Genomic DNA, 15,344 nt, shown 5'->3' on the forward strand with positions numbered 1-15,344 from the left:
TCAAGAAGAAGGCTTTGCCTTGAATTGATTAGGCTGGGGCCACCATTTTCTGTAGCCTTTTCTGTTTCTGGACGTTGCTGTTTCCATGCCAGGCCTCGTTGCAACTATTTAGGATACTGTACACTGTGTATCTATAGAAGTTTGACAATGATTTTGGTAATATGCTGAATTTTTGCAGCTTCGAAAGGTAGAGGTGCTGTTACACCTTCTTTGTGATGCTGGTCCCAGGACAGATCCTCTGATATGTAAACACTACTGACCTTCACCACCTCTGAGTCCTTAATTACTCTGCAGAAGGATATTTTTCCTTGCATCTCCTTTTACTTTATGCTTAGAATCTTAATTCACTTCCTCTTTGACCCCCCCACTATTGGGTACAGCTTCTCCCTAATTACCCTCTAATCCAGTTATGTGGTTACACATCTGTCACAAGTTTCATCTTGGCCATTTTGCTCTCCAGAGAACAAGCTTGCTTAATCAGTGTAACGTTTTGTGTAGTCAGAACTGTTTTAGAGATTCACGCGCGAAATGCTGGGGGAGCTCAGCAAGCTGGGCAGTGTCTATGAAGGGGAATAAACAGTCTCTCTTTTGGTTTGAGATCTTTTACCAGGACTGACAAGGAAGAATATAATGAAGAGTCTTGGAATTTTTGTGCCTTGACCTTCTAAACCAGCCTGCCATCCAGAACCATGTCAAAACCTTTACCAAAGTTCATGTAAACCACATGAACTGCTGGGCCTTCATCAGTTTTCTCAATTACCCCTTTAAAAGATTCAAACTTATGAGACATGATCTCACCCGCGTAAAAACATAAAACTGCTAATCCGTCCCTGCTTTCTAAGGTAATTTAAGTCCTGTCCCTTGGAATATTTTCCAACAATTTCCCTACTGTTAATGTGAGGTTCATTGGCTTGTTATTTCCAGGATTATCCCTACTACCCTTTTTGAATAATGAGGCAACATTAACATCCTCCAATTTTCTAGAGGATGCTTTCCAAGTTGCATGCCATCTTGGACAATGTCTCCCATCCACTACATAATGTACTGGTTGGGCACAGGAGTACATTCAGCCAGAGACTCATTCCACCAAGATGCAACACTGAGCGTCATAGGAAGTCATTCCTGCCTGTGGCCATCAAACTTTACAACTCCTCCCTTGGAGGCTCAGACACCCTGTGCCGATAGGCTGGTCCTGGACTTATTTCCTGGCATAATTTACATATTACTATTTAAATATTTATGGTGCCACTATAACGAAAACCAATTTCCCCCAGGATCAATAAAGTATGACTATGACTAATTATTTAGAGATACCGTACAATGTAGGCCCTTCTGGCCCTTTGAGCTGAACCGGCAGCAACCCTTGATTTAACCCTAGCCTAATCACGTGACAATTTTTACAATGATCCATTAACTTACTAACTGGTGCGTCTTTAGACTGTGGGAGAAAGCCAGAGCACCTGGGGAAACCCCACTCATTCCACGGGGAGAAGGTACAAACTCCTTATAGACGGAGCCAGGAATTGAACTCTGAACTCCAACGCCCCAAACTGTCATAGTGTTGTGCTAACCACTGCACTACCATGTACCTCACTCATGGCTAACAGAAATACAAGGATCTCTGTCAGATCCCCAGCAATGCTATCCCTCATGCTCCATTCATTCTAGAACTTCATCCTACCTGGTACAGATGTGCCCCAGACAGATGTGAGAGGTTATCTCATCTCTTACCTTTAGAACATAGAATAGTACAGCACAGTACAGGCCCTTCGGCCCACAATGTTGTGCTGACCCTCAAACCCTGCCTCCCATATAAGCCCCCAGCTTAGATTCCTCCATATACCTGTCTAGTAGTCTCTTAAACTTCACTAGTGTATCTGCCTCCACACTGACTCAGGCAGTGCATTCCATGCACCAACACCCTCTGAGTAAAAAACCTTCCTCTAGTATCCCCCTTGAACTTCCCACCCCTTACCTTAAAGCCATGTCCTCTTGTATTAAGCAGTGGTGCCCTGGGGAAGAGGCGCTGGCTATCCATTCTGTCTATTCCTCTTAATATCTTGTACACCTCTATCCTCACTTTTCTGGGTTCTAAAGAAGAAATGGAGATTCAAGAGCTGAACAAAACATTAGGAGACCAATGTAAGGATTGATTTTAAAAAAATTCTGTGGTGGAAGCAGTGTTTAGATGAACTAAATTACATTATAGTGTAGAATTAGTTAATAATTAACCATGCTGTTCAATGGGAAGATCATATTATCAGAATCAGCTTTATTATCACCAGCATATGTCGTGAAATGGCAATTTTACACAGAAGCATTGGTTTTCTAAATTTTGAAGATCAAAATGAGAATGGAAAATGTCCACATTTTATATCTGAGCCATATATCTTTAATCTTAATTGAACCATGCGAAGTTTTAATTAGAGTGAATTTTTTTTCAAAAATTGAGGTGGATAAGTTATTTGGCATTTGTGCAATTCATTCATAATTAGAGGCTTTGCTTTTTGCCCCCCTCTCCTTCTCAGAAACTCTATGTTCTTGGTGGTGAGGTTGCAGAATCTGCTCAGAAGTGCACTCATCTGGTCGCCAGTAAGGTGACTCGCACGGTGAAATTCCTGACTGCTATCTCTACTGTGAACCACATAGTCACACCTGAGTGGCTGGAGGAGAGTTTTAAAAGTCAGAAATTTATAGGTAAGTCAATCGTCATGCGGTTGGTAAGATTTCAGAAAGTTCCAATTGGGTTTCTCCACTGTCACTCCAGAGGTGAAGAAACCACAATGTTTATACAAACAAACCAAAGTCAAGTCAGAGTAGAATGTTTATTGTGAGGAAAATAAAGTGGTGTGGGTATAAATAGGTGGTTGGTGATCACTGCAAAATTAATGGAGTTGTTTCCACGCTGTATCACTCACTGCAGGGGTTCCCAAATTTTTTTGAGCGGTGGACCAAAACGATTAAGCAAGGAATCTGTAGATCTCTGGTTGGGAACCCCTGCTCTATGCCAGTATGTTTATTTTGAGAAGATCATGAACCAGTGCTTAACATTTAGATTTTTCTTTGGTATTGGCAGGTATGACATGTACAAAAATGATGGGTTACACCTGAACCTTAGGAGAGCCAGTATTGTTGTGAGCAGGTTTGCTAGAATTGTTGGGGAGGGTTTAAACTAATGGTGACGGGGATGGGAACTGAAGTGATAAGGCTGAAAATGGGGCAGTTGGTTTACAAGTAGATGCAGTGTGTAGCAAAACTGTGAGGAAGGACTGGCAAATGGGAGGGCAAAATTAACGTCAGTGGAATGAATCAGTGAGGTGTAACATGGGGGGAAATGAAAAAGGGTGATGAATACAGGACTGAATGTGTATGTTTGAGTGTTCGCATTATACGGAATAAGGTAGATGATCATGTAGCGGAGTTAGAGATTGGCAGATATAATGTTGGGAGCATCACTGAGTTGTGGCTGAAAGAAGATTATAGTTGAGAGCTTAACAACCAAGGATACACATTGTATTGAAAGGGCAGACAGGTAGGTAAAGGTGGTGGCGTGACTCTATTGGTTAAAAAAAAATGAAATCAAATCCTTAGAAAGAGGTGACATAGGATCTTGAGATGTAGAATCATTGTGGTTAGAGCAAGGGTAAAAAGACCCTGATAGGAGTTACATACGTATAGGCCTCCAAGCAAAAGCCAGGATTTGGGATGCCAATTACAATGTGAGATAGAAAGTGCCTATAAAAATGGCAATGTTAGAATAATCATGGAGGATTTCAGTGTGCAGGTTGATTGAGAAAATACAGTGCCAACTGATCTCGAGAGGAAATTTGTAGGATGCTAATGAGAAGCCTTTTTTTGGAGCAACTTATGGTTGATCCCTCTAGGGGAAAACAATTCTGGATTGGCTTTTGTGTAATGAATCAGATTTGAATACGAAGCTTAAGGTAAAGGAACCTTCAGGAGACAATGATCGCCCTGTAATTTGAGAGGGAGAAGCTAAAGTGAGATGTATCAGTATTACATTAGAGTAAAGCGAGTAACTGTGGCATGAGAAAGTAGCCACCAAAGTCAGCTGAAAGCAGACACTATCCAGGATGATGGCTGAACGGCAATGGCTAGAGTTCCTGGGAGCAATTAAGAAGGCACAGGATAGATACAGTCCAAAGTTGAAATATTCTAAAGGGAGGATAATGCAACCATGGCTCACAAGGGAATTCAAAGACAGCATAAGAGCAAAAGGGAGGGCATGTAATATAGCAAAAAAGTAGTGGGAAATTGGAGGAATAAGAAGCTTTTAAAAACAAGCAGAGAACAACAAAAAAACTAAGGAGAGAAAAGATGAAATATGAAGGTAAGCTAGCCAATAATATAAAAGAGGATGCCAGAGTTTTATTTTAAGATAGATGAGTGGATATTGGACTGCTGGAAAATTATTCTGGAGAGGTATTAATAGGGGACAAAGAAATGGCAGACAAACTGAATAAGTATTTTGCATCATTCTTCACTGTGGAAGAAACTAGCAATATGCTAATAGTTCAAAAATGTTAGGGGCAGAAGTGAGTGTAGTTGTTATTACTAAGGAGAAGGTGCTTGGAAAGCTGAAATGTCTGAGGATGGATAAGGCACCTAGACTAGTTTGGTAAGGAAACCACAACAGGGTTTTGAAAGAGGTAGCTAAAGAGATTGTAGAGGCATTAGAAATGATCTTTTTAGAACTGTGGATTACAGGAGGAATGGAGATAGGCTAGCCCCTATTAATGGCAATGGGACAGCAATTGAGAGGGTGAATATATTTTCAAGTTTCTCGGTGTACACCTCACTGAGGATCTCACCTGGACTGCACGTGCAGGCTGTGTGATGAACAAAGCACAGCAGTGCCTCTTTCACCTCAGATGGCTGAAGAAGTTTGGCGTGAGTCCCCAATTGCTCAGGACTTTCTACAGGGGCACCATTGAGAGCATCCTGTATCACAGCTGGTACGGGAACTATACTACCCTCAATTGTAGGGCACTGCAGAGTGTGGTGCGGACAGCCCAGCACATCTGTGGATGTGAAAATTTCCTCTTTTCAGGACACTTACAGCAGCAGGTGTGTAGAAAGGGCCCGGAGGATCATCACGGACTCCAGCCATCCCAACCGCAAACCGTTTCAGCTGCTACTGTCTGGCAAATGGTACCGCAGCATTAAGACCACGGCCGACAGGCTCCGGGACAGCTTCTTTCACCAGGCTATCAGATTCATCAACACACATTGACTGAACATATATGTATACAAAACAATTATGTATACAATCTTCATGCTTGGGCAATATACTCCCACATTTCCCTTCCCCATTGCTTGTACATAGTGACGGAGATACAACAGAAAGGTCTTTCACTCCATGTTGTGAGATGGATGTAAGAAATAAAAAATCTAATTCTAAAGGTTACCTTGCATGTTGTAAACACAAAATAATCTGCAGATGCTGGGGTCAAAGCAACACTCACAACACGCTGGAGGAACTCAGCAGGTCGGGTAGCATCCATGGAAACGTTGACTCATTGTTTCCATGGATGCTGCCTGACCAACTTGCATGTTGTGTTGGTGGTATGGAGGGCAAATAGAGCGAATGTGGAAAGGATGTTTCCTATAGTGGGGGAGTGTAGTATAAATGGCCACGTGCACTTAGAACTGAGATGAAAAGGAATTTCTTCAGTTAGAGTGTAGTGATTTGGAATTCATTGCCACAGATGGCTGCTGTGTCCAAGTAACTAGGTATATTTAAAGCAGCAGTTGATAGGTTCTTCATTGGTCAGGGTGTCAAAGGTTATGGGTGAGAAGGCAGGAAAATGGGGGGTTGAGAGGATTAATAAATTAGCCATGCTGGAATAGTGAAGCAGACTCAATGGACTGAATGGCATAATTCTGCTCATGTGTCTTTTGGTCTTTTAAGATTAACTGGATAGCACCCGTCTACAAATGCTCCTCATATCCTTGGGTGAATGTAGTTTCAACAGCACTCAGCATGTTCAACATTATTGAAGAGAATACAGATCACAGGCACTACCCCAACGAATCACCCGCACACAATGGCTGTCATGTTTGCCATCTACAAAATGCAATGTAGTCACTCACCTACTCTGACAACACCTTCCATATCTAGAACCTCTGCCATTCATCTTTGCTCTTTCATAGTCACTGCAGCGGGGAACAAGTTCCAGTATGTAGATGGGTGGCAGCTTCATCAGAAGGACTGCAACATTTCCTGAATGTGAAGCTGATAAGACTGTTCAAGGGCAAGTAGATAAATGTTGCCTGTCTGGGAAATTGAATAAAAATAGTAAGGTTGAGAAGAATGTTCTGTCTGTCTGGCTGTGGAAAATGTCACTTTATTGAAAAATTATTTTGGAAGGGAAATTGCTTTTTTCCAGGTAATGCAGTACTCTAAATTGCTTTTTAACAATCTGAGATGTAGACTTATTTTATTAGTCTTGGACTATCTGGTGTAATAATAGAAATTGATTGAAGTTTTGTTTGGAGTTCTATGGATGGTTGTGCGGGGATCTATTTGTTAAGCCTGGATGAGATTCTACAAATGGTTGGTGACCATCTAAAATTACAGACACAAAACATATTTTAAAAAACTACACAGGATATTGTTTTTATTTTAATTTTTAAGAGATGACCTGACAGGATTGTTCAGTTGTTTAAAGGTACTTTGTTCTGATTCAACCTTGGACTTAGAAAACATTGGTATGCTCAACGCATTCTTTGATTAAAATATATTTCCACAATCTTTACGCCCACCCCTAAACAAGTCAATTTCTGCAAATATCCAATCATTTTGTCAACCCATCAGCTTCTTTCCCCATTTGTGTCAGTATTCTTTCCTCCCACTTTATCTCTTTAGTGCTTGGTGGGTTCTGTGGTGCATCAGTGGGTTCTATGATGGCATATGCCATCTTCCCTTCAAACTCGTCTGCCCAATGTTTTTGTTTTCAAATGTTGTGCATAAGAGGTGCTTAAGATTACAGAATTGATATTACTAGGTTCTACCATATTTTAAAATGTGAGATTCGTTCAGCTGTGGCCTTTCTAAGGGCATTTTTATTGCACTTTTTGCAGATGAGCAGAACTTCGTACTGAGAGATGCTGAAGCTGAAGTCCTCTTCTGTTTCAGCTTAGAGGAGTCACTTAAAAGAGCACAAGGTGCCCCCTTATTCAAGGTAAGATTCATTATGCTCCTTGTATATTGTTTGTCTCAATTATGGTACCTATACTTTGGATACCAATCAGGCAAAAGTTTTCTTTGTCTCATTTCAGTGTGAGAGAGTATTGCGGTTGTATTGAACTTAAGGTTGATTTTCAGAGGTCTACGTACTCGGGGTATAAATACCTCAAAATCAGCTGCTTCTAGCAGCAGCACAGTAAATTACTTGAAGTTAACATAAGGTTAAACTAGCATATTATACATAACTTAATGCAACCACAACAAAATAAACACAGTGACATTAGTGCAAGCTGAGAGTGAGGGAAAAAGAAATGCAGTCCATGGTGTGGTATGGTTTTTCAAGAACCTGGTGGCAGTGGGGAAGCTGCTGTGTTGAACTTTGACGTTTGGCTCTTCAAGTTGTTGTCCCACTTGCCTGATGGTAACAATGAGAATAGGGCATGGCTTAGATGGTGGGGATCCTTAATGATAGATGCTGCTTTCCTGAGATATTGCCTCTTTATGTATGTATTCAGATGCATGTTAAGATACAGGGTTTGTTCTGTAGAAACATGGCTCCAGGGCAACGTCCAGGCACCATCAATCTACACGCCATAAAGCTCAGGGACTTGGGTGATATTATTAGTTTTTATGTAATTGTTTTTCTGCTATTGTAATTATATGTTCAATAGGTGCTGTGTTTTGCACCTTGGCCCCAGAGGGACGTTTCATTTCGCTGTATCTGTATGTATAGTTGAATGACAATTGAACTTGAATAGTGCTGAACAGGGTTGCTTCACAAGAAAGAAAAAAGACATTTGGAACTAATCTTTTAATGCACTGTAGGAATTGAGCAGAAGGGTGAAACTAATTGGATGCAAAAAGTGTTACAAACATAGTGACCTAAATGACTTCCGCCTCTTAGATTATGCTTTTGCCTTCTCTGTCAGTGGAAGAGCTGCAGTGTTTTCTTGGACCCAGTGATGCACTTTTTGTTTTATGTATTGAAGGAAGAGTGTAAGAGATGACATTGAGTTTATGACATTGTTTATGGAAACGAAAGTGCGCAGTTCAATTCCTTCTCAGCCTTGCATATTACTCATTTAGCAAAACACGAAAAGCTGGAAAAGCTCAGCACGTCAAGCAGCATCTTAGGAGGGAAATAGGCAATCGTCATTTCAGGTTGAGATTCTTCATCTGGATCAGTCCAGATGAAGGGTCTTGACCCAAAACAATGACTGTCCTTCCACGGATGCTGCTTGACCTGCTGAGTTCCTTCTGCATTCCGTGTGCTACTCCAGGTTCCAGCATCTGCAATCTTTTTTGTCTCTATATTGTTCCTTTATGTTTAAAGAAGTTGTTTAAATGTAACATTGTAGTCTGAAGCATTTTGTGTTTGATGACTTGGACCAGGATGTACTGTTGATATTTAATCCATAGTTCAGCTTTCTTTATGTCTCGTAGGGAAAGTACTTCTATATCACGCCAGGAATTTGCCCCAGTCTCGCAACAATGAAAGCCATCATAGAATGTGCAGGTGGAAAATTGTTAACCAAGCAACCATCTTATCGCAAGATCATGGAGCATAAACAGAATAAGGTTGGTTGTCATCTTGTCTTTAATCTTTTCCTGTTGAAGTAAGAGTCAAGGTACGAGCCATGTATTTAAAAAAATATATATATCCATGTCCCATTTCGACTGGTATATCCAAGGTATCTTTAAGGAATGATGTCTCAAAAAAGTGGTTTCCATCATTAATGACCTCCATCACCCTGGACGTGCCCTCTTGTCATTGCTACCATCAGGTAGGAGGTACAGAAGCCCAGAGATACGTACTCAACAACTCAAGAACAGCTTCTTTTCCTCTGCCATCGGATTTCTGAATAGACATTGAACCCTGGAACACTGTCACTTCTTTCTGCACTACTTACTTAACTATTTAAAAAATATAATATTTACTGTAATTGTTTTTCTCTAAGTATTGCATTGCACTGCTGCCGCAAAGTTAACAAATTTCACAACGGTGGAATTTCATGTTGGTGATATTAAACCTGATTCTGATTACTTTGACTGCTCATTTTTCATCAATGTCAAGAACACAGTTTTGACAGAAAATGAACAGAAAGCAGTCATGTTGTTGGAAAACTGTTTTAATCTCCTTGCCTCTCACTGTAAACGGAGAGTGGGTGAAGTAGTAATTGGGTATTCTGTTCCTGTTTGCTCCAGAGTTCAAACCTACCCTGGAGTCTGGTGGTGGTAAGTGATGTGACACGAGGTTCATTATTCGGTACTCATCACCGGTCAGTGCAGGTCTGTGGAGCAGAATTGGTGTAAATTGGGAAGTCTTGCATGGAGAAGGGTCAGTGTTTTTCTGAACCCGAATGTGCAACAGAAGCGTTTGACGTCTTTACATTGGTGTATCACACCCAGGAGCTGGTATGGGATACAGGTAGTTCTGCTGTAGTACTTCTTTCTGTGACAGGAATTGGTTATAATGCAGTTTTGATCAGGGAGTAGAGAACCACTTGTTGCTTTGGAAGTTGACAAGCAGGATTAAGAAAAACCTGTCGTAGAGTAATAGCATGGAAATAGGCCCTTCGGCCCAACTCATCCACGCTGACCAAAGTGCGCTTCTAAACTAGTTCCATTTGGCCCATGTTCCACTAAACCTTTTGTCCTGTCTTGGGTGGGGAAAACCTGCATCCCTGGGATGAAGGGAATTTGTTGAAATGTTTACATGTAACCTCCTCACAGTGATCATGTGCCATTGTCCCTTAACAGTCTGTTAGTTTCACTACGAAAGGCCATTGGAAATTGGCAAGCAATTGCCTCAATGACATTTGTGCAAGGATACTTTATTAAACAATGTAATATATCTTAAGAATTTTTAACTATTAAAAGCACCTTTAATTTTAAATCATGGGGTGGGGTTTTGCCGGAAAGTAGCTTTTGTATTTTGGGTCTGAAACTCTTAAGCTCCCAACCCCCCCCCCCCAATTGTTTTTCACAACTTTTTTATAATGTAATTTTGTATAGCAGAACTACCTGTACTTGCAATGGAGGTGCACATTGTATGATATACAAATTACACCCGTTTAAACAAGTAAAAGGAAAGTTTGCTTTAAATGAAGTGTCAGCTGGCAGTTTATTCAGCGACAAGGGTCTTCAGAAGCAGTAAAGTAGCTCATTCTTTTATCTGTTCACCTAATCCTTTCACGTTTCTCTTTTAGAGTTTGTCTGAGATAATCCTGATCTCATGCGAAAATGATCTCCACTTGTGTCGAGAATATTTTGCCAGAAACCTAGGTAACTATACCTCTGCTTTATCCGACCATCTTTGCATTCTCATTTTAGGCCTGTAACCAGTGTGTTTCTCACCATAAACCTGTAACTGTTTGTTCTTTCCCTTGATGTTTCCAGATGTTCACAATGCAGAATTCATTTTAACGGGTGTCCTGACACAGACTTTGGACTACGAATCATATCCTTTGTATACAGAAATTGCAGGTTCTCAAAGTGTTCCTTTATATTTTACACAAATTCACACAAACTTTCATTGTGCTTTTTGGTACCACCTTAAAAATTACTGAAAATATATAACATTGGAAAAAGGTATTTACCTTATTGTTTTGAGGAAGTGTTCTACAGGCTAATCCCACCTTCCTCCATTGGTTCTCCAGCCCTGTGGCTCATGGCTGTTCAACTAAACATCTAGATACTTTTGAATATGTCGGGTAGTGACTTCCAGATCCCCACCACTTCTTTAATCTTTCTACCAATTACATTAAATCTTTGTTCCCTGGATTTTCAACTTGACTACAAGAGATTTCTTCCTCTACTTTATCTAGTATCCTTATAATTTTATATGCCCCAAGAAACACCCACTTTCCCAAAGAAAACAGCCCCACCCAATCCAGTCTTTATTGATATTTAATTTTTTTCCCATTCTCGGCTATTATTACACTAAATCTCGTCTGCCTTCTCTGTAATCGTGTATTTCTCAGAAGAGCTTCTATCACTGTAATTGCTGGTGTTCCCATTGGCTGGACCAACCCCGCCAGAAGTTCTTCTAAGTCTTATTTGGTCAGATGGACAAATGGGTTGAGAGTGTGCTAGTCAAACTCATGTGCAGGCTGCTCTTCCCCTCCCTTGCCCTTTTTTTTTAAACAATTCCCAAGAGTACCCAGTAAGTAGATGTACTTTTTTTTTATGATACTTAAGTTGGTAGATGATGGGTAGGTTAGCTGTTGTAGAAACTTAGTCACTGAGAGACTGGAATCAGTGTTAACATGGGCAGTATACGGTCACTTCGACCCATTATGTTCATACCAGTTGTTCAGACTAATCCTTCACATTCCTCCAGTAGGTCTGACATATCAACATTCAGTTTCTGTTCCAGTGTAATGCTCCTCTTTTAAAATATAAATTTTAGATGTGGTCGAACCTGAATATTGATGGCTGAATGCTTGCAAAGTGAATGGTTTATGCTTCTCTGCTCTTGACTGGAGTGGCCTATTAACAAGCATTTTACCTTTAGAATGTGCTCTGAGACGGGATTCATTTCATTGGTCTCCCAGGTGCATGATCACCATTGCACAGAGAACATTCTTACTTGAAGTGGGGAATAAAACTTGAAGATTCAATTTCCAAGCACAGAATCACTTATGAAAGATTTAAAAGGAATGGTTCTATTTTTCTTTCATTTTAAAATGAATTCCCCACTATTGCAAATTTCATTGCTTAAGCATGGATACTTAAGTCAGTCTATACACTCATTACTTAGAATATTTGGAGCAGTCAAAGTTATCCAGATGGTCACTATCCATCATTTTCATGTTTGAAGTGAGTTACCAGGAATAGAAGTTACCAATCCAATTCACCCTAGATCACCAGTAGTAATGTTACCAGGCTCTGTTCAGTACACTATCCAGTTAGTCCTAACCATCGCTTTCGTACAGATCACTATCCAGTAGGCAGAATGGTGAAGTGTTTTATGTTGAAGTAAATTGGTTTATTATTGTCACAAGTACTGAGATGCAGTACAAACTGTACAGATCGTTTTGTTATAACAGTGCCTTGAGGTATACTTAAAGGAGTAGAACAATTATAATAGAAGTAATGAGTAGATCTGCACAGAGTAACGTGCAATGAGCCGCCACACTCTGCACGTACAACAAGCAGCTGGTTGTACCCAGAGAGAGTGGCAATCTGTTTCCTGTGGTTAGCATTCCCTGTAACCATCAGACGTTGAACCTATAAGTTGATGACCATCTTTGACTATTAGACATCATTTAAATTAAGGAACTGGTGATGTTACTGGTAAGTTAATGTTGAAAGTGTTGTACATTCCTTTTCCGTTGCACCACTCTCTGTTCTTGAGAGTTCATGCAAAAATGCATCCTTCCCTATCTTTTAACCAAATAACTTGATGGACGTGAAACAAGAGTCTACAGTAGTAACCAATTTGATTGATGCAAGTCTTTTGAAAACTATTTTAATAAGGGATATGTTAATTGTTGGAGTATGTCATAACTTGTTTATTTTTAAACAAAAACGCTGAGGATAATTTTTCTTTGCTATTTTTCCACCACGCAATCAGCACAGCGTTGGTCAAAATAATTAGCAGACTAAGACGTCGATAGAGTGGATTGATCTTATAGATATTCTGCCATAACCTTGACCATGAACACCTTAACCTGATAGTGCTTAGGTTCTCAATTATTGTGGGCAATCAATGGGAAGTGAAAGAAACAGACAATGAGTCTTATTACCTCTGTACTCCATAAGTAATGGCTGCTGTCACCTAATCCCTTGGTTAATGCAAGGTCTTAACACCTGTTCTTACTCAGCTCATGTTCCCTTATATTATTTGCTAGAACTGTCTGATGTAACTTATTGATGTTTTCAAATGCATTATGTAATCAAGATTTCCAGTTACACAGTATAGTTGGTGCTAACAACCACCAGTGACTTAATCAATAAGGAAGCCCATATCCTTGTCTACTTACAGGCTTTGTTAATACAAAATTAAAAGACTTCTGGCCCAGCAATCAATAATTAAAGATCATAATTGCATCTGAAGGTGGCAAATGTTATTGGTATAAATTTGCACACCGATTTCTTGGCGATTCCTTCATCTCTTCCAGATTTTTTAGGTAAGGGGTATGCTGGGAAAACACTATCACAGACAAGGAATGTTTATCTGTGATTCTGTGCACTACAGCATGATGAGATTCAATGCCACGGTAATGTAGCAGTTAATGCGATGTTATTACAGCTCAGGGCATCGGAACTCAATCCTGATGTCATCTGTAAGGAGTTTGTATGTCCTCCCTGTGACCATGTGGGTTCCCTCTGAGTGCTCCGGTTTCCTCCCACATTCCAAAGGCGTACCAGTTAATAAGTTAATTGATCATTGAAAATTGTCCCGTGACTAGGCTAGTGTTAAATAGATGTGTGGCTGGGCCAGAAAGACTTGTTCCGGGCTATGTCTCTAAATAAGTAAATTTCTTGTACCAAGCTATGCTTGAGTAATATATTTTTCTTAACCGTCTCACATATAAGTTCACCTGAAGAAACGGTGCATGTGTGATGTCGCAGTCAGAGTACCAGTATGGTGTTGAAAGGAACTTCTGAGGAGCTGAAACTTGTGGGTCTCCTTTCCTGCAAACAGTGACACTGCTTTTCGCCTTGAAAAGTCTTCAGTGAAAATGACAGATTCAGGCGGGAAAGGAATAAGAAAATTGCATCTTTTTACGATGTGTGTTACTTCAAGAACATATTTTGTTATGTTTTATCCCTGTGCTGGCATGTTTTTCTCACTGTAGATTATTTTAGCCAGTTCAGATAGCAATCAATTATTTTTAATAAGCTGTTTTTAACTATGATATTGACAGTGGGATGACCCCGTTTATGGAAATTTAGATCTAACTCTTGTTTATTATGAAGATATATAAAAAGGGCTGTTGGGCGATTAAATTATGGATCTTTTGAAATTCTGGATTTTATGCAGATTTTGTTGTTTTGTATTTCTAATTTGTGAAATTTACTACACAAAATTGCACGAGTTGAATAAAAATGGCTTTAAAAATAGTTTGAGTCACAAGATTCTTGATTTCTTTTTTGAGGGAAAGAGAGATTTGATTTGAAAATGGGCACATTTGATGTTTGTTTTCCTTCCAGAGTTATCAAAGTGTACTGTCTGTTGAGAGGTTTTGACAGCTTAGACACTTTGAGTGAATATTTCAGCTGTTGCTATGTCAGAAATGTCAAAGACACTGCCTTTGTTCCTGGTGAGATTGGGTAAATCAAATGAGTAAAATTGAAAACAACAGGAATTCTGCAGATGCTGGAAATTCAAGCAACACACATCAAAGTTGCTGGTGAACGCAGCAGGCCAGGCAGCATCTGTAGGAAGAAGTACAGTCGACGTTTCAGGCCGAGACCCTTCGTCAGGACTAACTGAAGGAAGAGTGAGTAAGGGATTTGAAAGTTGGAGGGGGAGGGGGAGATCCAAAATGATAGGAGAAGACAGGAGGGGGAGGGATAGAGCCAAGAGCTGGACAGGTGATAGGCAAAAGGGGATACGAGAGGATCATGGGACAGGAGATCCGGGAAGAAAGACAAGGGGGGGGGGACCCAGAGGATGGGCAAGAGGTATAGACAGAGGGAGAAAAAGGGGAGTGAGAGAAAGAATGTGTGCATAAAAATGAGTAACAGATGGGGTACGAGGGGGAGGTGGGGCCTTAGCGGAAGTTAGAGAAGTCGATGTTCATGCCATCAGGTTGGAGGCTACCCAGACAGAATATAAGGTGTTGTTCCTCCAACCTGAGTGTGGCTTCATCTTTACAGTAGAGGAGGCCGTGGATGGATATGTCAGAATGGGAATGGGATGTGGAATTAAAATGTGTGGCCACTGGGAGATCCTGCTTTCTCTGGCGGACAGAGCGTAGATGTTCAGCAAAGCGGTCTCCCAGTCTGCGTTGGGTCTCGCCAATATATAAAAGGCCACATCGGGAGCACCGGATGCAGTATATCACCCCAGTCGACTCACAAGTGAAGTGTTGCCTCACCTGGAAGGACTGTTTGGGGCCCTGAATTGTGGTAAGGGAGGAAGTGTAAGGGCATGTGTAGCACTTGTTCCGCTTACACGGAT

The 15,344-nt window shown here is 40.5% G+C and overlaps 1 protein-coding gene across 2 annotated transcripts in view; it reads left to right on the plus strand.

The window, feature by feature from the left end:
* paxip1 (PAX interacting (with transcription-activation domain) protein 1) overlaps window positions 1-14,281 on the plus strand; it is a 140,593-nt gene extending 126,312 nt beyond the window's left edge. For both annotated transcript variants that reach the window (XM_072254061.1, XM_072254062.1), the window contains exons 16-21: window positions 2,529-2,697; window positions 7,105-7,205; window positions 8,654-8,788; window positions 10,420-10,495; window positions 10,610-10,669; window positions 13,746-14,281. In XM_072254061.1, the coding sequence (XP_072110162.1) occupies window positions 2,529-2,697; window positions 7,105-7,205; window positions 8,654-8,788; window positions 10,420-10,495; window positions 10,610-10,669; window positions 13,746-13,762 (558 nt within the window). In that variant the 3' untranslated portion in view covers window positions 13,763-14,281. The remainder of the gene's footprint in view (window positions 1-2,528; window positions 2,698-7,104; window positions 7,206-8,653; window positions 8,789-10,419; window positions 10,496-10,609; window positions 10,670-13,745) is intronic.
* The last annotated feature ends 1,063 nt before the right edge of the window (window positions 14,282-15,344 follow it).

Source organism: Mobula birostris, chromosome 3, assembly GCF_030028105.1.
Source record: "Mobula birostris isolate sMobBir1 chromosome 3, sMobBir1.hap1, whole genome shotgun sequence".
Lineage (NCBI taxonomy): Eukaryota > Metazoa > Chordata > Chondrichthyes > Myliobatiformes > Myliobatidae > Mobula > Mobula birostris.